At 45.7% G+C, this 27,525-nt stretch overlaps 1 protein-coding gene across 2 annotated transcripts in view; it reads left to right on the top strand.

Moving 5' to 3' along the window:
• The window catches only part of LOC139268039 (dihydropyrimidine dehydrogenase [NADP(+)]-like), a 1,057,241-nt gene that overhangs the window by 731,429 nt on the left and 298,287 nt on the right, over positions 1-27,525 (top strand). For both annotated transcript variants that reach the window (XM_070886024.1, XM_070886025.1), the window contains one exon: positions 22,092-22,256. In XM_070886024.1, coding sequence (XP_070742125.1) covers positions 22,092-22,256 — 165 coding nt within the window. The remainder of the gene's footprint in view (positions 1-22,091; positions 22,257-27,525) is intronic.

Below are 27,525 nucleotides of genomic sequence, written 5' to 3'. Positions count from 1 at the left end.
GCCATTGCCCATCCACAGTCAACCCCTTAAGTATCATTCGCCAATCTATCCTAGCCAATTCACGCCTCATACCTTCAAAGTTACCCTTCTTTAAGTTCTGGACCATGGTCTCTGAATTAACTGTATCATTCTCCATCCTAATGCAGAATTCCACCATATTATAGTCACTCTTCCCCAAGGGGCCTCGCACAATGAGATTGCTAATTAGTCCTCTCTCATTACACAACACCCAGTCTAAGATGGCCTCCCCCCTAGTTGGTTCCTCGACATATTGGTCTAAAAAACCATCCCTTATGCACTCCAGGAAATCCTCCTCCACCGTATTGCTTCCAGTTTGGCTAGCCCAATCTATGTGCATATTAAAGTCACCCATTATAACTGCTGCACCTTTATTGCATGCACCCCTAATTTCCTGTTTGATGCCCTCCCCAACATCACTACTACTGTTTGGAGGTCTGTACACAACTCCCACTAACGTTTTTTGCCCTTTGGTGTTCTGCAGCTCTACCCATATAGATTCCACATCATCCAAGCTAATGTCTTTCCTAACTATTGCATTAATCTCCTCTTTAACCAACAATGCTACCCCACCTCCTTTTCCTTTTATTCTATCCTTCCTGAATGTTGAATACCCCTGGATGTTGAGTTCCCAGCCCTGATCATCCCGGAGCCACGTCTTCGTAATCCCAATCACATCATATTTGTTAACATCTATTTGCACAGTTAATTCATCCACCTTATTGCGGATACTCCTTGCATTAAGACACAAAGCCTTCAGGCTTGTTTTTTTAACACCCTTTGTCCTTTTAGAATTTTGCTGTACAGTGGCCCTTTTTGTTCTTTGCCTTGGGTTTCTCTGCCCTCCACTTTTCCTCATCTCCTTTCTGTCTTTTGCTTTTGCCTCCTTTTTGTCTCCCTCTGTCTCCCTGCATTGGTTCCCATCCCCCTGCCATATTAGTTTAACTCCTCCCCAACAGCACTAGCAAACACTCCCCCTAGGACATTGGTTCTGGTCCTGCCCAGGTGCAGACCTTCCGGTTTGTACTGGTCCCACCTCCCCCAGAACCGGTTCCAATGCCCCAGGAATTTGAATCCCTCCCTGCTGCACCACTGCTCAAGCCACGTATTCATCTGCGCTATCCTGCAATTCCTACTCTGACTAGCACGTGGCACTGGTAGCAATCCCGTGATTACTACTTTTGAGGTCCTACTTTTTAATTTAGCTCCTAGCTCCTTAAATTCGTTTTAAGATCGCTTATAAACTTGTAAAGTTACAAAACAATTTCTATGTGAAAAATCTTACACTCTTAAGATCACTTAAACTTCAAGATCACTTTTTAGGTGCAAAATTAAATAAGTTACAAAAAGTGAGAGCATTTACACTGTAAGATCACTTAAAAACCCTAAGATCACTTATACGTTGTAAAGTTACAAAACAACTTCAATTTGAAAAACGCTACTACAACTACATCAAGAACAAGAACAAAAGCAGCAAAGAAAGGCTGCAACCATCTCTCCTCCACATCTCAGTGAATGTTCACTTCTTCATGGGGGTGCCATTTGATTGGTGGGGCTGTGTGCCCTTATTGCAGCAGCTATCTCCAGGAGGGCCTGTGCCGTCACTTGCATGCCCTCCCTGACGGCCTGTGTCGTCGATTGCACTCCCTCGGACATTCCCTCCCTAAGTTCCCGTGCCATTACTGCTATTTCTCCCGTCAGGACCGTCACCTCTTCATCCACTGCACAGATGCTACCGATGAGTGATCGGTTAAGCTCATTGGTCTCCATACCCAATGCCACAACCTGAGCTGCATCTGTTGCACGCTGCATCTCAGGAGAGAGTGTCTCCAATCTCCTTCTCCTCTGCCTGAGTCTGCCTTGCGGCACTACTACACTGGGAGGCACGGGCAGGGACGGTGGTACGCTCGTTGTTCCAGACGGCAGTACTAGAGAGAGAGGCACGGGCTGGGACGGTTGTGCGCTCGGTGTTCCAGGCGGCAGTACTAGAGAGAGAGACACGGGCTGGGACGGTGGGACGCTCGGTGTTCCAGACGGCAGTACTAGAGAGAGAGGCACGGGCTGGGACGGTGGGACGCTCGGTGTTCCAGGCGGCAGTACTAGAGAGAGAGGCACGGGCTGGGACGGTGGGGCGCTCGGTGTTCCAGGCGGCAGTACTAGAGAGAGAGGCGTGGGCTGGGACAGTGGGGCGCTCGGTGTTCCAGACAGCAGCACTCGAGTACGAGCCGTGGGCTGGGATGGTGGGTGAATGGGTGTAAACTGCTCCATGATATCACCAACACCACTGGGACTCACAACGTCAGAATCAAAACCATGGAAGGTGGAACCAGAACCTATGCGAGTGGGAGCTGCAGGCTAGGACAGTGGTGCACTGGCTGCAAACTGCTGCATTACACCAGCAGCACCACTGGGACCCACAACAGCGGAATCAAAACCATGGAAGGTGGAACCAGAACCTATGCAAGGGGTTGAAACACTGATGCCCCTTAATGGGGGCTCATAAACATTAATTTGGAAGCTCTCCCCTGCAGATATTTCAGTCATTACCACCAGCAACCAGTCTGGATCATCTGCATCTGGTTGTACTGGTTCTTGTTCTGGATCTTCAGGATCCTCAGGGTTGGCATCATCATCCTCATCATCATCATCATGTTCTGCAAAATATATCAGAACAGTCAAATGTTTAACAGCAAGGGAGGGGGCAGGATGGATGGCATGAGTACTCTCACACATAGCAGGCCAGGCAGTAGGTTGATTTGAAGGGTCACGGTGCATTTTCAGGACTTACCCTCTTCCTCGCATGCGGGCCCAGCTTGTGCTGTACTGATTGCTTTTCTCCATGTACGACTCATCATAGCAGCTACCCTCTGTTCCAAGGGTGTCAGTGGATGCAGATTGGGCGTGCCTCCTGCTGTTCGAGTTGCTTCCCTTTTGATGTGGGCCAGTTTCTTCTGCAAAGAGTAAAATATAACTTTTTACAGAGTGCGTCTTTCTACAGGATGGCACATACAGATAGTCACATTACAATTACGATTACATAAAAAAATGAAAATATTACTTACACTAACCACTTGACCAAGGTCGTGCCATTTCTTTTTACACTGGCTTCCAGATCTCATGGTATGTACCACTGCGCAGTAATCTTCTTGGTTCCAGCGTTTCTTCATTTCTTTAGGTGGCACTTTTATGCGACCTCTGTTGCTGGTATCTAGCTCCTGCCATCTCTGCTCAGTGACGTTGACTAATATCTCCACTTCCTCATGCAAGAAATTCTTTGTTCTTGGTGGACATTGTTCCATTGCTGTATTGAATTGACACCATTATTTATCAAAACTCACAGTCCTTATTTTGCATGCACTTATGCAGCACTTGTTCTGGAAGTTTAGCAGCAAAATGCAGCACTCACTGATTTCAGCAGGTGATTTCTTCAACAGTGCTGCTAAAAGCATTCCTTCAGACACCAAAAAATCATCAAAATTCAATCCCAAGCCTTTCCAGAGGTCCATGAGACAAATCAGCACTTTTCTTCAAATTACTTTAAAAATGGCCGAGTGCCAATGTTTATGGACTATTGCGCGTGCGCGCTCCAACGCACATGCGCAGGGCTGCCGGCACGATGTTCTCCCATTTAACTTAGCCCCGCCCCCCTCCACTTGCAGAATCGGCACAACTCTGTGGCTCCGCCCCCTGCTGATGTCTGCGCGCCGAGCTCCGAGGGACCTGCAGGGAGCCCGAGAATTACAAGGTAGATTTTTGTCACGAAACGGGCGTCCATGTCGGGGCTGCGCCATTCTAGGCGTGGCCCGAAACTTGACCCCCATATATTGTGTTTATAAATATCCTGTTTTTGTTGCATATTAAAGGGAATTTGTTGTATTTTTCGCAAGTATTTCTTATAGCTGCATATTATTCATACTTTTATTTTGAGCTGTTTAAGCATGTGAGGAAACTCAAGCTGTGTCCTTGCTGGTAAGTATGATCAAATCTGTAACATGCTATTTACCTGGTAAGTAACATTTTTAGGCAGCGACATTTATTTCTGTTTTACCTCTGGTATGCTGAAATTAAAATATAGACAGATGAATTAAAACTAAGGGGGAGAAATTGGATGCCTTTGCGCCTCCTGGGGGGTGCTAATGAGGCGCAAATGGCTTTGCGACTGAGTGTGGCGCTGACATCAACTCCCGCCATATTCGCCATGCGATAGCGCCCAGGACCCGAAATTGACTTCCGTCCCCTACAGTAGCGCCGGGTGAAAGCTGCAGGAGGTGTGCATCGGGTGGCCAGTCGCTACGGGGGCGATGATTAAAGGTGAGGTGGCCGAGGTAAGTGAAAACTTGCCTTTCCTGTTGGCATTTCTTTCACAGGTTCCAGCTCGCGCTCGTTCAACCCAGCACTCTGCTCTGATCGGCGCTGCCTGGGTGGTCCAGGTAGGTCTCTTTTATATTGCAGTGTCTGCAGCAATGGCCCTTCCCTTTAAGGGAGGAAAGACCCTTTGAACACAGCAGCATTGCTGAGATCTCTGCCCTGCCCACTGCCGTTAGCGCTCCAAGAGGAAGTGGAGTGCTTCATTTAGTGCTCTACTTCCTTCTTGGAGCACAAACGGCAATTTTTTTTAAAGTTTGAAATCGTTAGCGCCTGGCACTGAATTCTCAAACTTTAAAAAATTAACAACCCAAGCGGGCAATACTGAATTTCTCCCCTAAGATTTACCAAGTAAGTAAAAGTTCAAGTGAACAAATTCAAATACGGTGTAAAATTAGATTTCAGGAAAAGAGTACTAGGCGCTTTGTTATAATTTTTTCTTTAGTGGAAATATTATTTCAACTGTCTGTATTTTGCAGATCATATTGCACAATTTAATCTCTTAGAGGTTGTGGGACTGACAAATATCCTGTACATTTCTCTGTACTGAATTCTGTAAAATGATCTATATTTTAAGTCCAATAAATGAGATCAATAATGGCCTCCATAGGAAAATATAGAGATGGCAGCAGCAGCTAATCTATTATAGTCAGTCTAAAGACTACAGACAACGTTCATTTTATGTGAGATACATTCAGTTACCAAAAGACCATGCGGTGTTTTGGAAATAGATGAAAGATAATGACGTTTCATTTTAACATATTTGCCGCTGCTTTTCAGTCAGCACTTTTATCATATACGGCTTTTTTCTTTTGTTGATGGAATTTGACTTGTAAATCTGAGGGATTGCAAATAAAATTAACGTGGCTTCATCACACATTTAAACTACTTAACATGTAAATCTAGTGTGAAAATTATTTCATCCTATAAAATGCCAGCATTTGGCAGATACAAAGATAAATAATCCTATATTATGGCAACTGTACGCTTTATCAAACATATGCAAATCAGTACTAATTAGCACTAATTAAGGTTTTTTTTTGCCTATCTCTCTGGAAAACTGTCTAAATGTTATGCAATCCAGTTAACACACTGATTATCCTAATTGTTTTATATTGCTTGGTTCTTAATTAAAGTATGCAAATTGTGGTTAATTGGTAAAGAGTTAGGTTTGTCTCGTCAGAAAAAACAGGGTTTATGCACTTGATGGATAGCAATAGATTTTAGGGAAAGTTCACAAGCAGCGTCGATAATACGTTTTTTTTTAAATGACTCCTCCTGTAAGTAAATTAGTGGTCAGCTTCAACATGTGAAATCTTCCAACATATATGTGAAAATGAAGGACAGCCAATGACTGGCTGGGCCTTTAAGCCTGCCCTTTACTGGTGTGTGACATCTAATCACCACCTCACTGAGTATCTCCCACCTATTCCCACCCACCCCCGCCCCTCAACAACCCCCCCGCCCCCTGCTCCTCAACACCCCCCCTCCCCCTGCCCTCCCCCCCCCCCCTCTCCCAGTCATGCCATAAAATTTGGGGAAATTTCTTTCTGAGGCAAAGAAACAAGTTCTCGGAGACCAGAGTGCCTGGGAGGTGCATTCCTCACTGCCCTACCTGCTTTTTATAGTCAGATACTGTTACTGTTCTGTAATATTTGCCCTTTGCAAGTAAGATAATATGAAAATTAAACCAATTAGAGCATTTGGAGTACATCTACGTTCAAACTCTAAGCTTGATGGAGTTTTGTTGCTGAGAACCTGCTCTGTCAGATGTAAAATCTTTTACCTCATTACTATTATAACTTGCTGTAATCATTATCATGAGAATTTTGTTCCACAAGAACTGATGGGCTAATTATACTACATTATCAGTGTTTTTATGTTAAATCCGTGCTTCAGGTTGCTAACTTGAGAATGCTTCAAATTTTGCCAAGTTATGTAATAACAGAGCAGTTTGGCTTCACACGAGCTGCTGTAAAACTGCAACCAATTTAAAATATTTCAAAAATGAAGTTTTAAAAGATCTCAGGTGGTCCACAGACTGCATTTTATATTTCTTAAATTAGTAAAAGGACCAACGGGATAGTTGAAGAGTACATTTACAGAGCACTACTTCACCTACCCGGAGTGTGATGCTGACCTAGCAGTATAACTTTGTGCTCATAGCTCACATGACTCTAACTGCATTTTTGCATAGCAAGAAAGGGGATGCGTATCAATGCAAAGATGAATTGAAATTCATTGCATTGCTCCTGATTGATTGCTGTTCGTATATATATATATGCGACTGCACATTCATTTAAATACTTTTCCTCTTCTGAATCATTTTTGAGGCTTAAGGACTATTTTTATTTTTATTTATGCACATAGGCATATATAAACGGGCTCAATTTCCCCCAGTTATCTGTGCCGTTTTTATAGCCAAAATTAAAATATCCAAGTTTCCCCAAAAATTGTGTGCCAGCGTAACTCAATTAGTTACGAGTTTTTTAGGTTAGGTTTTTTTTTGCGTAATAGCGGGTGTAACCTGCTACCCGTGCCAATTCTGGCCATTTAAGCAAGTTTGGCCAGCTCCAATTTACTCCAATTTATCTTAGGACAGTGTATGTGACTGCTCTGGAAAAACCTTCCGGGCAGTTAAGAAAATCGGCACAGCAGGTGCTGTTCCATGGCCCAGACAACAGCAGCAGCAGCAGAGAGGGAGAGAGAGTGGGAGAGGAGTGGAGGGAGAGGAGAGAGGAGAGAGGTGGGGGGGGGCGGTGGGGGGGAAGGCTTTTTGACCAGGGTTAGGAGTGGCAACCGGCACCAGAAGGAGAGAGGCCCTTCGGCCAGGCCTAGCAACGGCAACTGACACCTGGCACTCAGCACCACCGGGCAGCCTTTCGGCCAGGGGCCAGGGTTAGGAGCGGCACCAAGCACCAGGAAGGGGGGGAGGGCAGGGGGTGATAGACTTTCGGCATGAACACTTTAATAATTTAATGCTGGAATGCTGCTGCAATGTGTAAGGGGCTTGTGCAGGTTGCTGAGAGCTGGCCAGAATGTGTTGTATGTTTCACTTTCCAGCCTCAGCCCGCAGTGTGTCCCTCATTACCCTGGCAACCCGATCTTTTTGGCGCAGATCTTAGGCTCCATCCCCAAAGCTAAAGGACAGGCTAGGCGGCGCCAAAATGAACAATTCAAACGGGGAAAATTGGATGTTTTTTTTGCCGTAGTTGGGGCCCCCAAAACATGGACGTATCTCTTCAAGTACACCAAAAAGCGGCTTTGAGGAAAATTGTGCCCATAAACTTGGAAATTGCATAAACATTGTACCTTTGAACATTATTTTTGATTATTGAAAATTATGTTTATTAAGGACTATGGGACCAAAACCCTGTGCTGGTTTTGGCAAGATAGGAGTACAATGCTGGCATAACAACATTTTGAGGGTCATATTTTTGAGTGAATATCCATGGGCGTCATTGCAGAAGGTTCTGCTGGTGAGTGAATTTCCAGAGAACTTCCCCTTCAGGCGGAAAGTGACATTCCCCACTTCCCTTGTTTAACTGCCGCACATATGCAAATGATACGCATGGCATAAGTTATCGGAATTCCCATCATTTACAGCCACATTAGACATCATTTCCATCGGTGTAACTTACACACAGATAAATGATGAATGAAGCCAGGCCTCGCATGAGCAGATCCATTTGGCAGAATTGTATCCATGAGCGGACCTATTCAGCTGAAGTGCTTACTGCCTGGAAAACCTTTCTCCATTTCTCAGGTCTGCCTACATATTTGGGGAATTTGTTTGTTTTGTTTGTTTGCTTTAGGGAACCATTGAACTACACTTCAAATTGCCAGAGTTAGGCACTCTCTGGTTAACAGCATATTTTTCACGGCCAGCCACAGTAAGCGATACTATTAAGTAGCATGGGCTTCTCAATGGGAATTCAATCTTGCTGAAAAAGAGAACAAAAGAAAGCGAAGTATCATCAAGGAAGGTGAGATCAACCTGCTACTACTCTCCTGCCGCCCCCTCCTCCCACCTCTAAACAATGAGTTTATAGATCCTGCAAATCTCATGAGGAACTGAATGAGGTGCTCTGCCTTCACAACTTCAATTCAGTAAGGAAGCTGTGTGCCACTTTCTGCCCAATGACCTATAGACCCAGTCATGTAACTGAAAATATTTGTCAGTGACTGTTAAAGTCAGCACAGTAGCAGCCTACTGGCTCCTTACAAGCTGCAAGTGGGGATCTGTGCAGTATCACCCAGAGACCTGTCTGCATTCACCAGGTTATCCATACCATCTTCAAGAAGGCTGGGAAATTCATTCACTTTAGGATGACTCCTAGGCAATATCATGAAAGGTCTGTTCAGTAGTATCATGGATTCCCCAAATTTCAAATTTTGCACTGTGGGCTCTTATGGTGGAGCCAGTGAATTTACTTACTAGAAAGATATTCCACCCATTTATTGCTCAAATTTTCTGGGATCAGTTACAGCTAATCCTGTGTGTTAATGCAAAACGTGTTCGGAATTGTCATGCTGCATTTGTTATGAGGATATCCAGTTGGCAAGCTCTATTCAGGGAACTTTTCTGGATAGCTTCTGGGAGACATGGCTTTATTTCATGGCTACTGACTCCATTTCAACTGCTGAATTCACCAGCAGAACATTGTACAATGATGGCCACACATTCACTAGAATGCTCATCGAGGGGGTTCTGGAGGCAAGGTTTCACTGCCTTGATAGATATCAAGGGACACTGCAGTATGCTTCCAAGCAAGACACTTGCATCATGGTTACTGGCTGCACTTACACAAAGGACTGGAAATGTAATCCCAGGAGGAGGCTCCCGAGGAATGTGAATCTCAGCCACACATGGAATCAGTATTCAGAAGACTCTTCTGAGTCAGCTACAAGGGACATTCATAGGGAGATCATTAACAGGACATTTTCCTTGGATTAAAATGCTACCATTAGCAACATTACATCTCCCCAACTGTGCTCCATTCATTCTATACATAAACAGTTGTCTTTCTGGGCCCCATTATCTCTACCAGAGTCATTGAATGACGGACCAAATTCTCAGTTTTTCCTGGAACAATAGTAACAGCAGTAAATGATTGAAGGTACGACAAGGGGATCATAGAATCATGGAAATTTACAGCACGGAAGGAGGCCATTTTGGCCTATCGTGTCCATGCCAGCCAACAAGAGGCTATCCAGCCTAATCCCACTTTCCAGCTCTAGGTCCGTAGCCCTGCAGGTTACAGCACTTCAAGTGCACATCCAAGTATTTTTTAAATGTGATGAGGGTTTCTGCCTCTACCATCCATTCAGGCGGTGAGTTCCAGACCCCCACAGCCCTCTGGGTGATGACATTTCCCCTCAAATCCCTCTAAACCTTCTACCAATTACTTTAAATTTATGCCCCTGGTTGTTGACCCCTCTGCTACGAGAATTAGGCCCTTTCTATCCACTATATCTGGGCCCTTCATAATTTTATACACCTCGATGAGGTCTCCCCTCAGCCTCCTCTGTTCCAAGGAAAACAAGCCCAACCTATCCAATCTGTCCTCATAGCTCAGATTCTCCACCCCCAGCAACATCCCTCAGTTAGTAGCAGACATCAGATACAACCAGAAGAACAAGTGTTAGAAGAAATAAGAACAGAAAAAGCTGCCACATCTCAGGTAGCCTCTGTGGAGAGAGAAACATAGGGTTAATGTCCCAGGTTGCTAAGCTTTCAGCAGAGCGTTTTCAGCATTTTCTGTCTTTATTTCAAATTTCAAGCATCTTTTGCTTTTTGTTATGTGCTCGAAGGAGACTGCATTGTGAGAGGCTGGAGTAGTATGGTGTAGCATGAAAGGGCTTGTGGAGGGCTACCAAACACTGGTTCCAGGTGAAAGAGTTGGCAAGCTATTGCTCCCTATTGTATTGTGAATGAAGGCTTGTCATTATATTAAAGTTTGTTTTGTGCCTAATGAGAAATAGGGAAATGGCAGAGACTTTGAACAAATATTTTGTATCGGACTTCACGGTAGAAGACACTAAGAGCATCCGAATAAGAGATAATCAAGGGGTTATAGGGAGGCGGAACTTAAAACAACCACTATCACTAGAGAAAAAGTAATAGGCAAACTAATGGACTAAAGGTGGACAAGTCCCCCGGACCTGATGGTCTGCATTCTAGGGTCTTAAAAGAAGTGGCTGCAGAGATAGTGGATGCATTGGTTGTAATCTACAAAAATTCCCTGGATTCTGGAGAGGTCCCAGCGGATTGGAAAACCGCAAATGTAATGCCCTTATTTAAGAAAGGAGGGAGACAGAAAGCAGGAAACTATAGACCAGTTAGCCTAACATCTGTCATTGGGAAAATGCTGGAGTCCATTATTAAGGAAACAGTAGTGGGACATTTAGAAAATCATAATACAGTCAAGCAGAGTCAGCATGGTTTTATGAAAGGGAAATCATGTTTGACAAAGTTGCTAGAGTTCTCTGAGAATGTAATGAGCAGGGTGGGCCTGCATAGTCCACATGGATCCTGGACCCCACGGATCTTAGTGGCGACTCCCTGGGTGCATTGCTTAGCTGTGAACATGTATTACATTTGTGCACGCAGGACTGTAAGTCTGCATCGATACCAGGCCACCACACGTGGGATCTGGCTATCGCTTTCATCATTACGATGCCTGGGTGGGTACTGTGGAGATCACTGCTGAAAGTGTCCCTGCCCTTTTTGGGCACCACTACCCGATTACCCCATAGGAGGCAGTCTGCCTGTATAGACATTTCATCTTTGCGTCGCTGGTATGACTTTATTTCCTCCTCCATCTCTAACGGGACACTAGACCAACTCCCATGGAGCACACAGTTTTTTACTAAGGACAGTAAGGGGTCCTGGCTCGTCCAGGTTCTAACCTGTCAGGCAGTAACAGGTGATTGTTCACTCTCGAATGCTTCCATTACCATGACTAAATCTGCGGGCTGTGCCATCTCCACCCCTGTGGTGGGCAATGGCAGCCTACCGAGAGCATTGGCACAGTTTTCTGTGCCTGGCCTGTGGTGGATGGCGTTGTTGGCATCATTATCATAGGCAGTCCCTCAGAATTGAGGAGGACTTGCTTTCATTCCCAAAGTGAGTTCTTTGATGGCTGAACAGTCCGATACAAGAGCCACAGATCCTGTTACAGATGGGACAGACATTCGTCGAGGGAAGGGGTCAGTGGGGCTGGTTTGCCGCGCGCTCCTTCCGCTGCCTGCGCTTGACCTCTTCATGCTCTTTGCATTGAGACTCGAAGAGCTCAACACCCTCCCGGATGGACTTTCTCCACCTCGGGCGGTCTGCAGCCAGTTTCTCCCAGGTGTCAGTGGTGATGTCGCACTTTACCAGGGAGGCTTTGAGGGTGTCCTTATAACGTTTCCACTGTCCTCCTTTGGCTCGTTTACCATGAAGGAGCTCCGCATAAAGCATTTGCTTAGGGAGTCTCTTATCTGGCATGCGAACTATGTGGCCTGCCCAGCGAAGCTGATCGAGTGTGGTCAGTGCTTCAATACTGGGGATGTTAGCCTGGTCGAGGACACTGATGTTGGTCCGCCTGTCCTCCCAGGGGATTTTCAGGATCTTGCGGAGACATTGTTGGTGATATATCTCCAGCAACTTGAGGTGCCTTCTATACATTGTATGCGGACAACATGAGCACCCATCTTTGGATGCGGGTCAATGTATTCGTATTTATCCCTTGCTTTCAGAAAAGAGGGATAAAAGCGGCTTATGGTCGGTTTCCAATTCAAATTTGAGCCCAAACAGATATTGATGCATTTTCTTTACCCCGTAAACACATGCTGTCGCTTCTTTTTTTAATTATGCTGTAGGCCCTCTTAGCCTTAGACAGACTTCTGGATGCATAAGCAACCGGTTGCAATTTCCCAAATTCATTAGCTTGTTGCAATACACACCGACCCCGTACAACGATGCATCACATGCTAGTACCAAACGTTTACATGGATCTTACAACACAAGCAATTTGTTTGAACATAACAGCTTCCTAGCTTTCTCAAAGGCATTTTCTTGGCTTTTACCCCATACCCATTCATCTCCTTTATGCAGTAAAGAGTGCAGGAGTTCTAACAATGTGCTAAGACCTGGTAAGAAGTTACCAAAATAGTTCAGGAATCCGAGAAACGACCACAGTTCCATCACATTCTGTGGTCTCGGTGCGAAATTGATTGCCTCCGTCTTCGAATCGGTGGGCCTGATGCCGTCCACCACAATTCTTCTCCCCAGGAACTCCACTTCAGGTGCCAGGAAAATGCACTTCGAGAGTTTTAGCCTTTGCCCCACATGATTAAACCGACTAAGAACCTTCTCCAGGTTCTGTAGGTGCTCGACGGTGTCCCGACCTGTAACCAAGATGTCGTCCTGGAAGACCACGGTGCGCGAGACCGACTTCAGCAAGCTTTCCATGTTCCTCTGGAATATTGCCGCGGCCGATCAAATCCCAAACAGGCATCTGTTGTAAATGAAGAGGCCTTTGTGCGTGTTGATGCAGATGAAGCCTTTCGATGATTCCTCCAGCTCCTGCATCATGTAGGCCGAGGTCAAGTCCAACTTCGTGAACGTTTTCCCTCCCACCAGCATCGCAAATAGGTCGTCTGTCTTCGGTAGTGGGTATTGATCCTGCAGTGAGAAACGATTGATAGTTACTTTATAATCACCACAGATTCTGACGGTGCCGTCTCCCTTGAGGACTGGAACAATCCGCCTGGCCCACTCATTGAATTCGATCGGCAAAATGATGCCTTCTCATTGCAGCCTGTCCAGTTCGATCTCCACCCTCTCTCTCATCATGTAAGGTACCACTCTCGCCTTGTAATGGATGGGTCGCGCCCCCGGAATCAAATGGATCTGCACTTTTGCTCCTTGGAACTTCCCGATGCCTGGTTCGAACAGCGAGGGGAACTTGTTTAGGACCTGGGCACATGAAGTGTCATCGACGGACGAAAGCGCTCGGACGTCGTCCCAGTCCCAGCGTATCTTTCCCAGCCAGCTCCTGCCGAACAGCGTGGGGCCATCGCCCGGTACCACCTAGAGTTGTAAGTCATGCACCGCTCCATCGTAGGAGACCTTTACGGTAGCACTGCCGATTACGGGAATCAGTTCCTTTGTGTACGTTCTCAGTTTAGTACAAATGGGAGTCAGGACTGGCCTTGAGGCCTTGCTGCACCACAATTTATTGAAAGTCTTTTTGCTCATTATGGACTGACTTGCACCCGTGTCCAGCTCCATTGACACCGGGAGTCCATTTAATTCAACCTTCAGCATTATCGGGGGACACTTTGTGGTAAATGTGTGCACCCCATATAATTCTGCCTCCTTGGTCTGAGGCTCTGGTTCATCGTGATCCACCGTGGATCTGTCCTCCTCTGCAACATAGTGGTTTGCAGGATTAGCAGGGTTTGCACATACCTTGGAGGTGTCCCATTGTTTCACAACCCTTGCAAACGTATCCTTTGAAGTAGCATGAATGGAAATGATGATCACCCCCGCAGCGCCAACAAGGTGTTAATGGCCTTGCATTCATCACCCTTGATGGTGGTCTCTGAGTCACCTGCGGATGTGCAGCTGCAGGCATGTAAGTCCTGCCCCGTACATTTTGATTCGAAAACAACGTTACTTTGTTCACAGTACTTGCAGCAGCACTCGTGTGCTGAGAAATTTGTTTGGTATTGTCACTGGTGGCGATAAACACCTGGGCTATCGCTATGGCTTTACTCAAAGTTGGGGTCTCTACAGTCAAAAGTTTGCGAAGTATTACTTCATGGCCAATGCCAAGTACAAAGAAGTCCCTCAGTATGTTCCAAGTGTTCTTCAAATTCGCAATGTCCTGCAAGGCGTCTTAGCTTGGCGACGTAGCTCGCTACTTCCTGGCCTTCAGACCTTTTGTACGTGTAGAACCGATACCTCGCCATCAGAACGCTTTCCTTCGGGTTAAGATGCTCCCGGACCAGTGTGCACAACTCATCGTATGACTTGTCTGTGGGTTTCGCTGGAGCGAGCAGATTTTTCATGAAGCCATATGTTGGTGCCCCGCAAACAGTGAGGAGGATCGCCCTTCGTTTGGCAGCGTTCGCTTCTCCTTCCAGCTCGTTGGCCACGAAGTATTGGTCGAGTCGCTCCACGAAGATTTCCCAATCATCTCCCTCTGAAAATTTCTTCAGGATGCCCACTGTTCTCTGCATTGTTGCTATGTCTTGAATAAAGAGTCAGACTAAATACTGCAAGTTCAAAGTAAGATGTGACCGTAGTCCTTTATTACAGATCTCAGAGTGCCTCTCCAGCCTGTGAGGCCTCCTGAGATACAGGTGCTCCCAAGGGATTGTGGGATCCTTTGGGACTCCAGGGGATAAGTCCTCTGGTGGTTAGACATGGTATTTACAGGTTTACATACATAACAGGTACAATCTGGACGGGTTGCACTGCAAAAGAGCTGGGACCAATATCCTCGCGGGAGGGTTTGCTAGTGCTGTTGGGAAGGGTTTAAATTAGCTTGGAAGGGGATGGAAACCGGAGAATAGATTCAGTGGGGAGAGAAGCAAAGCTGGAATTGGGCAGCAGAAAAGTAGAAAGTGAATTTGGAAGACAGAGGAAACAAGGGCTGGAGAATAGACAACAAGGGAGTTTGGCACAATAAATGGTATATGCTTCAATACAAGGAGTATAGGGAATAAGGCAGATGAGCTGCGAGCACAGATAGACACTTGGGAGTACGATATTATAGCCATTACTGACACGGCTGAAAGAAGGACAGGTATGGCAGCTCAACATTCCTGGTTACAGGATTTTCAGACGGGATAGAGAGGGGTTAAAAAAGGAGGGGGTGTGGGGTTGCAGTATTAATTAAAGAAACCATTACAGCTGTGAGAAGGGATGATATGTTAAAGTGGGTCATCAAATGAGGCCATATGTGTTGAATTGAAGAACAAAAAAGGTGTGATCACACTACTGGGAGTGTACTATAGACCTCCAATGCATTCAGGAGAACTTCTTTAGCCAGTATGTAACAAGCCCAACAAGGGAGGGGGCAGTTCTGGACATGGTTTTGGGGAATGAAGAGGGGCAGGTGGAAGGGATTTCAGTGGGAGAGCATTTTGGTGCTAGTGATCATAGTTCAGCAAGATTTAGGGTAGTTACGGAAAAGGACAAAGGTGAACCAGGAAAAAAAGTTTTCTATTGAGGTGAAGCCAATTTTGCTGAGCTGAGATGGGATTTAGCCAAGGTGGACTGAAACGGCTATTTGATGGTAAATCAGTGTCAGAGTAGTGGGTGGCATTCAAGGAGGAGATCCTGAGGGTAGTATGCCCAAGTATGCTCCCTTAAAAAAAAGGGTGGGGCTAACAAATCTAGAGCCCCCTGGATGTCAAGGGACATACAGGGTAAGATAAAGAAAAAAAAGGAAGCTTATGACAGATACCGAGAACTCAACACTGAAGAAAATCTAGAGGTGTATAAGAAATGCAGGGGTGCAATTAAAAAAGATATCAGGAAAGCAAAGAGAGAGGTTGAAAGAATGTTGGCAAGTAAAATCAGGGAAACCCAAAAATGTTTTATAAATACATTAAGAGCAAGAGGATAACTAGAGGAAGAGCAGAGACTTTAAAGGTAATCTGTGTGTGGAGGCAGAAGATCATGGTATGATTCTTAATCAATACTTTGCATCTCTTTTCATAAAGAGAGCGGCGATGCAGACTTTGCAATGAGGAAGGAGGAGAATGAAATATTAGACGAGATAAACATAGTGAGAGAGGAAGTATTGAGGGCCTTAGCAGTACGAAAGTGGATAAATCCCCAAGCCTGGATGAAATGTATCCCAGGCTTTTAAGAGACACAAAAGAGAAAATAGCAGAGGCTTGTCATTTTCCAGTCCTCTCTGATACAGGTGTAGTGCCAGAGGACTGGAGGACTGCTAAAGTTGTACCTCTGTTTAAAAAGGGAGAAAGGGATAGACCGAGTAATTACAGGCCAGTCAGCCTAACCTCAGTGGTGGGAAAATGATTGGAAAAAATCCTGAGGGACAGGACAAATGTTCATTTGGAAAGATGTGGATTAATCAAGGACAGTCAGCATGGATTTGTTAAGGGCAGGTCATATCTAACTAATTGATTGAATTTTTTGAGGAGCTAACCAGGAGGGTCGATGAGGACAGTGCACATGATGTAGCTAATATGGATTTTAGCAAAGTTTTTGATAAAGTCCCACATGGCAGACTGATCACGAAAGTAATAGCGCATGGAATCCAGGGCAAAGTGGCAAGTTGGATCCAAAATCGGCTCAGAGGCAGGAAGCAAAGGGTAATGGTTGATGGGTGTTTTTGTGACTGGAAGGCTGTATCCAGTGGGGTTCCGCAGGGCTCAGTGTTGAGTCACTTGCTTTTTGTGGTATACATCAATGACTTGGACTTGAATGTTGGAGGTATAATCAAGAAGTTTGAAGATGAAACTAAAATAGGCTGTGTGGTTGATAATGAAGAAGAAAGCCGCAGACTGCAGGAAGATATCAATGTACTGGTCATTTGGGCAGAACAGTGGCAAATGGGATTCAATCCGGATAAGTGTCAGGTAATGCATTTGGGAAGGTCTAACAAGGCAAGGGAATACACATTAAATGGTACGACACTGAAAAGTGAAGAGGAACAAAGGAACCTTGGAGTGCAGGTCCACAGATGTCTAAAGGTAGCAGGCCAGATAGATAAGGTGGTTAAGAAGGCATATGGAATACTTGCCTTTATTAGTTGAGGCACAGAATACAAGAGCAAGGACGTTATGCTTGAACTGTATAAAACACTGGAGTACTGTGTGCAGTTCTGGTCACCACATTACAAGAAAGATGTGATTGCACTGGAAAGGGTACAGAGGAGATTTACAAGAATGTTGCCTGGACTGGAGAATTTTGGCTATAAAGAAAGATTGGAGATGCTGGGTCTATTTTCTTTGGAAAAGAGGAGGCTGACGGAAAACCTGATTGAGGTGTATAACATTATGAAGGGCCTGGATCGAGTGGATAGGAAGGACCTGTTTCCTTTGGCAGAGGGGTCAACAACCAGGGAACATAGATTTAAAGTAAGTGGGAGAAGATTTAGAGGAGATATGAGGGGAAATTTCTTCACCCAGAGGGTGATGTGGGTCTGGAACTCACTGCCTGAAAGGATAGTAGAGGCAGAAACTCGCATCACATTTAAAAGATACTTGGATGTGCACTTAAATGCCGTGACCTAAAGGGCTATGTACCAAGAGCTGGAAAGTGGGATTCGGCTGGATTGATCTTGGTCGGCCAACGCAGACACGATGGGATGAAATGGCCTCCTTCCGTGCTGTAAATTTCTATGATTCTATGAGGATAAAAGCTCATGGGGTTGGGGGTAATATATTAGCATGGATAGAGGATTGGCTAACTAACAGAAAACAGAGTTGGGATAAATGGGTCATTTTCACATTGACAAACTGTAACTAGTGCGGTGCACAGGGATCAGTGCTGGGGCCTCAACTATTTACAATCGATATTAATGTTTTCGTGACTGGGCCACCCCATAGTCAGCTCCAAAAGTGAACAAATGGGTTCCAGCGCTAATAAACCCTTCTAAAGTGGATTTTTCAGCGGTGTGGCTGTCTTAATTTGAGCGTTATCACCACTGAGAAATTCAGCATGCAGGTAAGGGTTTCTAACGAGCCAGCTGCTCCCTGGTCTTTTTAAAGGCCTGGGTTTACAGCAAGGCCCTGAGGGGGGAAGGAGGTTGGAAGGATGGCTGGTTTAAGAGGTGCAAGGAGAGCCAACAGGTTCACTGATATGGAGCTGGAGACACTGATGGACGGTGTGGAGGACAGACGAAGAATACTGTTTCCTGACATGGGGAGATCTGGCAGACAGGCAGAACATAATGCATGGAGGGAGATTGCAGGAGAGGTGTCAGGCACCTCCATATTTGTGAGGTGGGTGCTGGCCAGTCTGCACCTGGCCCTTCCAGGATGGCGATGGGTCGACGTCCCCTAGCTCTGGGGCGATGGGAATCCTCCTCCTCCTCCTGCACTTCCTTCTCCTCAGGTGGTACTGCTGACTCGACCTCCAGCGGCAGTCCCCTCATGATGGCCAGGTTGTGCAGCATGCAGTGGACCATGACGATGATGGAGACCTGTTAAGGAGAGTACTGCAGGGTGTCACCAAGTGGTCCAGGCACCGGAATCTCTGCTCAGGGATGCCTATGCACTGCTCGATGTTGCACCTGGTTGCACAATGAGCGTCATTGTATGCATGCTCTGGCGCTATCCTGGGGTTCCGCAGAGGAGCGAGCAGCCAAGTGGACAGGGGATATCCCTTGTCCCCAAGCACCCAACCGTAATCCTGATTTGGGCCAGTGAAGACGGCGGGCACACTGGTCTGGCGCAGAATGAACGAATCATGGCTGCTGTGTCCCTTGCCCGCTGCCTCTCTGCACGGTGCTGATGGCAATACCTTCTCCTGCGTGCCGCCCTGCTTTTGAGCAGATGTACCAGGTGTCGCCCTCCCAACACTCCTCCCATCCTCAGGGTGAACCAAGCAGGTCTCTGCAGCCCACAGGACTCCACTAACGAGTCAGACCTGAAAGTTGTACAAAAGTACAGAGGTGTGTGCAAACCTCTGAGCAGCACTCAGCAGATTGAATGGAGCCAAACAATTAATAAAACTATTACAAGATAAATACAGTGGATACTGTAATCTTAAATAAAAATACTAAAATTAATCAACCTATTTCCCTACCAAAGGGCCCCGATCGCGGCAACACTCCAGCAGTGTCCCGTTCGAGCACCAACTCGAATACCTCGCGGGGGCATCGTTGGGAAAAGTCTTACCTTTTTGCAGCTGAAAATCCCTGCACTTGCCGCTTTCCAGCAGCCCGTAACCTTCCTGGCCTAAAGCCTCGATGATCCTCCAGCCCCCAAACATTCTGCAATGCTCCGCAGGCTCCTGAGTTTCAACCAGCAGCCCCACCCGACGCTTTTCTGGGCCACGATGCACCACTGCCTCTGAAGTCCTGACCATCCCACACCCGATGCTCCATGGCCCCCGATGCTTCGCCTGCTCCAGAATCCTGACAACCCCCGATGATCCTCAGGTTTCCAATCACACCACCCTCAATCCCTCCTCTCCACTGCCGCAGGACGAGCCACCTGCAGCCAGTTTGGCTGTCTGTGGGTGGGAAACAGTGCTTTCAAATGCTAATCAGACCCTATGTTCAATTTGGCAGGGTCTGCGGAGAAACCCATTCTCCCGGGTTTCCCAACTGCTTTCTAGCCTCCCACCGCCCTCCCGCCCCTGTTGCCAACCCACCTCCAGATTAAAATTCCGGCCAAGAGGTGTATATTTTGTGATCTTTAACAAAGATGGGTACGGATTCCATCAGAGCTAAAATTGGTGTAAAGTATGTTTATTACAATTGTATTTTGTTTTACATTTTTCTCGTACATCTTAATATATGCATTTTACGTTATAATTCTAGCACTAAGTTTTAAGTATGGTAACAATATTAATGTTATTCTTCATGTAATTTTAATCCTCAAGATCTTTTGGCTCTACTGCTAACACATTCACTTTTTACTATGATTTACCAAGTAAGGTTAATGTTGAGGTTAATTTAAAAGTTAAAGTAGTAATTCTACATGCCATTTGGTTCTTTAACTGTCAAATTACAGTACTGAACTGAATTGTATCACAGTCTCTAACCTCTGAAATGTATGCAGAGCATCAGCATATTGGGAGATGTATAATTACATCTTGGGAAAACAGGTTCAAAATCATTTTCATCTTTGAATGCCTGCGGGTCTTTGAAGTGATTGCTAATGTTTGAACTTTTCTCTGTGATTTTATTGTATCCCTTTATCTATAATTTTCTACATAATGGCAATGTCATATTATATTATACATAGAAGTATAATATATACAATTTTTTGAAGAGTTGATTTTTAAAAATTACTTAAACCTTAATTTCCTTATGTTTTCCCTGGTTTACTTTTTTTAACGAAACGCTGATTAGATTTGTTAGCGCGAATGTTTTCCTGGAAGAATCACTCGACACTCGGGGTCGGTTCCAACGCCAAAACGGCCTTTATTACTCCGGCGGGGAGAGAGCCTCTGGTCCAACTCCAGGCACTCCACTCCACCGAACAAAGAAATCCATCGATATTTATATGTTTTACAACAGTTCATTGGTTACTTCAGCCCACATCGGCTGGACACAATGCAATCATAATGATTATAGATTACATATAGATTTCTTTGGGCCAATAGAATTAATCCTGGTACATCAGGGGGCTGCATGATCAGTTTGTGACAGTTGGGGCTGATTCATGTCCGTGTGATGTTCTCCAGGCCTCCTTATCTCCGTTACTCATGGGTTCCGCCGGTACCTAGCTTCTTATCTCACATTGGTTGCTAGGCACCCCATCTGGAGTCACTGGTTTGAGGACATTCCGTATTAGGTACCGCAGTGTTCTGTATGCTATCTTGTCTCAAGTTGTTGATTCAAGACATTCCTGGTACCAGGCTCTGCAGGGTCAACGCTCAGTCAGCAGTTTAGCTAACTTGGCTAACCGAGCCCCCATCATGCTTTGCGAAGCCCCTTGGCAGCCATTTTATGTCTGGCTAACATTTTTAAACATACATACATGTATACATATATTCAGTAGGTGCCTTTGCCTTCCTACAACAAGATTAAAAAAACTTGTGAGCTTAATTATATACCAAAGCTTATTGGAATTGTAATCTGGGTGTTTGTTATGCTACAACACCCAACAGATAAGTCTAAAAATATATTTTCTCCCAATGTTTCTTGTTCAGATTACAATTATGGGATCTTGATACCAGCACTAATTAAGGCACAGCATAGTAGGCCAAAGCAGTTTGCATCCCAGTGCTGTCTATAACTATATACCGATGGCATGAGCTTCTAGCTAGTTCTCCTCATGATACCTTGGGTCCAATATCCATAGCCCATCTGGTGCACTCCTGCCTGTTCAGTTGAAGGGTCACATATTAGGCCACAACCCAGCAGGTTGTGGCCTAATATTCCTCAGCAGGTTCCATGGGGTCTTGCTGGGGCCGGAAATCCACTTACCCCATTAAGGCAAATTTATCAGCTCCCTTATGAAAGGACCAAAGGCATTCCCCCGTGGTTACCCTTCCCCGCTCCCCCCTCCGCCCCAATACCCAAGGCTGCAATTTCCAGCCTCTTCCTTATAGCAAGGGTCCAAGATTCACTCATAATGCCGTGGGAGCGTGCAAGGTTTAAATTAATTGACCTGCCTCATCCCAAGACCTTTGGCGAGGTTAGTGCCAAAGGTAACTGGCAGGCACTTATGTTGGGATGCTGGGTTCAAGGATTTTTGGGCCTTCAGTTCTAAGGGGAGGGAAAAGCAGAAACACATCAATTTCAATGATGGATGATGCCTACAGGTGACTGATTGTAGAGTAACTTCAGAGATGGCCAAAGGATGTTCACAAGCTACCATCTCTTCATGGAAGGGTGTTATTTGATTAGCAAGCAGCCTTTTGTGGAGGAGAAAGAGAAAGACCAAAGTTGAAGGAGGAAATTAGCATTAATTGCACAGTATGTTGATGAGGCTAGCGTGCTTTTTTAACATTGCTGATGGATTGCCTCTTTACTCATATGTATGTTTATATTTAAAAGGATATTGTGACCAATGTTTCACCAAGAATTATACGTGGAATGACTTCTGGTTCCGTCTATGGCCCTGGACAAAGCTCCTTTCTTAACATTGAACTCATCAGTGAGAAGACATGTGCATATTGGTGCAAAGGCATCACTGAATTAAAGGCCGATTTTCCAAATAATGTGAGTACCATAATCAGTTTGAATTTCCCCTTTATAGCTGCTCCTTTACATGAACTGAAGTTGTCATCATCATCATAGGCAGTCCCTCGGAATCGAGGAAGACTTGCTTCCACTCTTAAAATGAGTTTTTAAGTGGCTGAACTGTCCAATACGAGAACCACAGATTCTGTCACGGTGGGGCAGATAGTCGTTGAGGGAAGGGATGGGTGGGACTGGTTTGCCGCATGCTCTTTCCGCTGCCTGTGCTTTTTTCTGCATGCTCTCGGTGATGATATTCGAGGCGCTCAGCGCCCTCCCGGATGCACTTTCTCCACTTAGGGCGGTCTTTGACTAGGGACTCCCAAGCATCAATGGGGATGTTGCACTTTATCAGGGAGGCTTTGAGGGTGTCCTTGTAATGTTTCCTCTGCCTACCTTTGGCTCGTTTGCCATGAAGGAGTTCCGAGCAGAGCGCTTGCTTTGGGAGTCTTGTGTCAGGCATGCAAACAATGTGGCCTGCCCAGCGCAGCTGATCGAGTGTGGTCAGTGCTTCAATGCTGGGGATGTTGGCCTGGCCGAGGATGCTGATGTTGGTGCGTCTGTCTTCCAGGGGATTTGTAGGATCTTGCGACAGAAGTTGTACTAAACTATGAATTAACATCTTGCGTTGCAAACTGCAACTATTATTAGAATTCTTTACACTTACTCTTAAACACAGTCATCTGCAAGGCTTCAGTTCTCCAGGTACTTTTTCTTGTATGTACGCAGGAAGCCAGACCAAATTAACGATCTGTGTTTTTTATGAATGAAGCGCGACCTAATACACAAAATAATCTGGGATACAATGCCAGGGGAGAGCAATGGACATGTTCATTGCCTCTGGATTACACAGAGGATTTTCACAGAGGATTGTTACTTAAGAAGACAATTAATATCATTCATGCCAGAGACTTTTATGACAGACTACCAGAAAGGCTTTTTTTTCACAATTGGTCATCTTTAGAAGAATGTATTAACAAGTTATTGAAGTGAGTCAGAATGATACAGTAGCTTTGAAGCAGTTCATGAACGGGTTAAGCAAACCAAAGTTTTAGTTTACTTCCTTTGATTCACTTTCTCTGCAGAACTTTCAAATACATACTCCCCAGAAGATGTAGCTGCTACTCCCTGCCGGATACAATTCCGGTTGAAGCAATTTTGCATATTCGATCTCGCAGGCTGCATCCAATGTAACTAGTTTTAAATCAGTTGCAATGCTTGTTAGCTTTGAAATGATATGAAGATATGTTAAATATAGTCTTTTATGATTTGAAACATGAGATTATCTTGAGTGACAACCTAATAATCTGTACAATTTGTATGTTTGTTTCTAAACACAGTCATCTACCATTAAACCATTTCCCAATCTCCCGCCATAACTTTAGCGGGAGAGCAGCGGAACACTCCAGCAAGAATGGTTAGAAGTGGCCATTTTCTGCCATTTCACCGGAGGTTATGCTAATCTCTTCTCATAGTTATGCCAGGAGATCGAGACAATCCCCAGGAAAATTCAGGGCCCATTCAAAATAGAGTTGGATAAGTACCTAAAAGAAAAAAAATTACAGGGCTACGGGAAAAGGGCGGGGGAGTGGAACCAGCTGAAGCCCTCTTACAGAGAGCTGGCACAGGCAAATGGCCTCCTTCCATGCTGCAAACATTCTATGATTCTATCATTCTAATTAGTAGAGGCAAAGAAAGTGCTCGATTTTTATTGGTCAGAAACCGTGAGCTGCATTTTCCTCGATGCAGCAGGGTAGCGGTGCCTGCCCCTGAGTCTCTGTCGCAACCCTGACCCATTTTCCTGGGTCAGAGGCAGGGGGGTGTTATTTGTTATTCAGGGTGGAATACCCACCACCAGGGGGAACCTGCTGCTGCCTTGCTGTAAAGTTGCAGGGATAGCTGCTGCTGTACCAGAAGCACCAGCCAGCTGTTGAAAGGGACAGAAGTGCCCCATGGAGCAGAAGGGCAAAACATAGCCTGCATGTCGGGCGAGGACTCCACAAGTAGGCCCAGTCCCTTTATCGAGGCCATTGCTACCACTACCCTGGGCTATCACTCACCTTCCACCAGGCATTCCTTTGGAGTGGTGGTACTGGTGGTGAATGGGACAATAAAGGAATGGGAGGGCAAGAACCACCCCCCCCCACCCCCCCCAGCATTTATATGTGATGGGTGGGAAGGGGCGGCCAGCTGCGATCCCAGCAGAGACAGGGGAATAGAAATTGATCTCGGGGCAGAGGAAGCAGCAGGAGGCCTCAACACCCCATTTTCCAGTCATTTCCTGCCTGTAACGGGATAAGGTATAGCGCCCTCTAGCTAGGAGGTATAGGGAGCTGCAATGAGAGAGAGGGTCTGTGAAGGAACGCCATCTTAAGCTCCACATGGCTATCTGAGATCTCCCAAATAAATAGAGTTGAGTTGAACTAAAAGTGTTCAGGATTGTTCAAGAGACTATAAAATATATGATGTCAGAAGTGGAGACTTCCGATCTTTCGTTGAACACATCTTATGACCAAAATATTGGAACTGTAAGACTTTTTCCGGCCGATCAAAATCGACGTTAAGCAGCGCAGTGCAGAGCGTGCTTCCTACATATGGCGCGTAGATTCGTGAAGGGTGAAAATAGTCATAAGCTTGTAAAATAATCTAGAGGCATTGGTAAAGTAAACTTAAAGTGGCATAAGTTATTGCAGAGCCTCGATTGAAAAAGTATTTTGACAATTACATGGCCACGATATTTTACTATTAGATTTGTTCTAGTCCTCTGGGTATTTGAATTGTATGTATGTATGTGACAAACTCAAAGTCCTAAACTGTAGCGAATTATCCTGACCACCACGGTGCCAACCCCCGCGCACATTCCTCTCCCACCTCCATTGTGACTGGCAATTTGAAAGCCAACTGGAAAAAATTCAAACAGCTGTAGGACAGCTATGAATTATCATGAATATTGTGGAAAAGCTAGATAGAATTAGGGTTGCAACATTTATCACTGCCATTGGCAGCGATGCCCTAGATATCCACAATAATCTTCCCTACAAATCAGAGGAAGACAAGCAGGAAATTGAGATTATTTTGAAGCTCTGGGAAGAGCATTCCAAAGGTAAAACCAACATCGTTTATGAACGGTACTAGTTTAACAACTGTGTACAAGGGGACAAGCGGTTTGACATATTTCGTGAAAGTGCGAGAGTTAGCTTCATCCTGTGATTTCGGCAATTTGAGGGGTGATTTCATCAGAGACTGCATAGTCTGCAGAATATTTGATAACACTCTGCGTAAGAGACTTTTGCAAGAATCAATCCTAACACTCGATAAACGTGTGATGCTCTGTAAAGCTACAGAGACCACAGTTACGCAAATAAAATCCATGAAGCTCACTAAAACAGACTCTGAAGATGTTAAAGCTGTCAGACAGAAACCCTGACCCACAAAGAATTCACAGACAAAGAGATTACGAACAATTGCAGATATTGTCAAAAGACATGAGCTGTCAAAAACTAAATACCCAGCCTATGGGAAGACCTGCACAAGAAGCCGCAAACTGAATCACTTTTCTCAAAAATGCAGACAAAGTGGATCGAGGCAGAAGTCTACACTTAACCCTAAATATAAGGGCAAACCAAAAGTTCATGCATTATATGAAGAGAGTTATGATTCTGATTTTGAAGTCATAGCTGTAAAGATGCTTGGTAAAGTTGACCACACAATCAAGGACAAAGCTGACAGAAAGTATCCTAACAAGATTATTGCTACCTTCTCCATTAAAGGTCAAATGGTAAAAATGCAAATAGATTGTGGGGCCACATCCAATGTGCTTACCTCTTAGATATTTACCTAAAGGCTTAAAGATAAAAGAATATAAGACAATACTGTCACTAAAAAACAACCATGCAACCATTCCAGTGGTAGGGACTTGTAATGTGCCATTGGAAAATACAAAGAACAAGCAAAAGTATGCTGTGCCCTTTGTGATCATTGAAGACCAAATTGCACCATTGATTGGCTCACGCACTGCTCAACAGCTACAACTGATAAAAGTGCAGCATCAGAATATCGCGGTGGTAAATGAACCACGCGAATTGCAAACTACGAACAAGGCAAACGTCTCGCTAGCGTCAAAAACTGCTGTCAACAATGCGTATTCGGATGTGTTTAAGGGACTTGGACACATGCCAGGGACAGTTCACCTTGAACTTAATGAATCAGCGACACCAGCTGTAATGCCACCCAGACGGGTGCCAATAGCGATCAAACAAACGCTAAAAGAGGAACGCGATCGTTTGGAAAAACGGCAAATCATCACGAAAGTTGTTGAACCGACAGACTGGGTATCCAGTAGAGTGACTGTACAAAATCCAAATGGAACGATACGAGTATGTATCGCCCCTCAACATCTGAACAATTCCCTGAAACATGGACACTATCCACTTCCTGTCATCGATGACATCTTGCCACAGATGTCAAATGTAAAGGTCTTCACTAAAGCAGAATGCAACGAGGGTTTCTTGCAATGTGAACTAGACACAGAGTCCTCCTACCTAACGACCTTCCAGAATCCATGGGGACGATATCGTTATAATAGAATGCCATTTGACACCAGTCCTGATCCGGAAATCTTCCAGCAGAAACTAGACCAGAACCTCGAGGGTCTAGATGGAATCTACAAGATTCCAGATGATATCTTGATCACTGGACGTGGTGAGACACTTAGGGCCCAAGTTTCAACAAGAAAAAAAACGGGCGCCCCTCCGAGCTGGGCGCTCGTTTTTCGCGCCTAAAACGGCGCCTAAAAAAATCTTCGGTATTCTCCACCTACTTACAGGTCCTCTGGCCCTCGGCGCAGCCAGCACAAGCTGTGGGGGGGGCGGAGCCAGGTCCCGGCGCTGAAAACAGTGCCGGGACCTCTGCACGTGCACGCTACAGTCGGCATGCAAGTGCAGTAGCTCCAGGCGCCGAACTGTGTGGGAGGGGCCCGAAGCACGCAGCCCCTAGCCCTGGCTGAATGGCCTCACTGGGGCTGCGTGAATGAGGCTCCTCCCACGGCCAGCTCCTGCTCCCCGCCCGACCAGACCAGACACTCGCTCCCCCCCCCCCCCCCCGCCGACCAGACCCGACCCGACACCCGCTCCCCCCCCCACCCCGCCAACCAGACCCGACCCGACACCCGCTCCCGCCCCCCTCCCCGACCCGACACCCGCTCCCCCCCCCGCCCCGACCCGAGACCCGATCCCCCCCCCCCGCCCCGACC

Source organism: Pristiophorus japonicus, chromosome 8 (genome assembly GCF_044704955.1).
Source record: "Pristiophorus japonicus isolate sPriJap1 chromosome 8, sPriJap1.hap1, whole genome shotgun sequence".
In the NCBI taxonomy this organism is placed as follows: domain Eukaryota; kingdom Metazoa; phylum Chordata; class Chondrichthyes; family Pristiophoridae; genus Pristiophorus; species Pristiophorus japonicus.
Note: the sequence above shows the minus strand (reverse complement) of the source record. Positions and strands in the feature narration are given on the sequence as shown.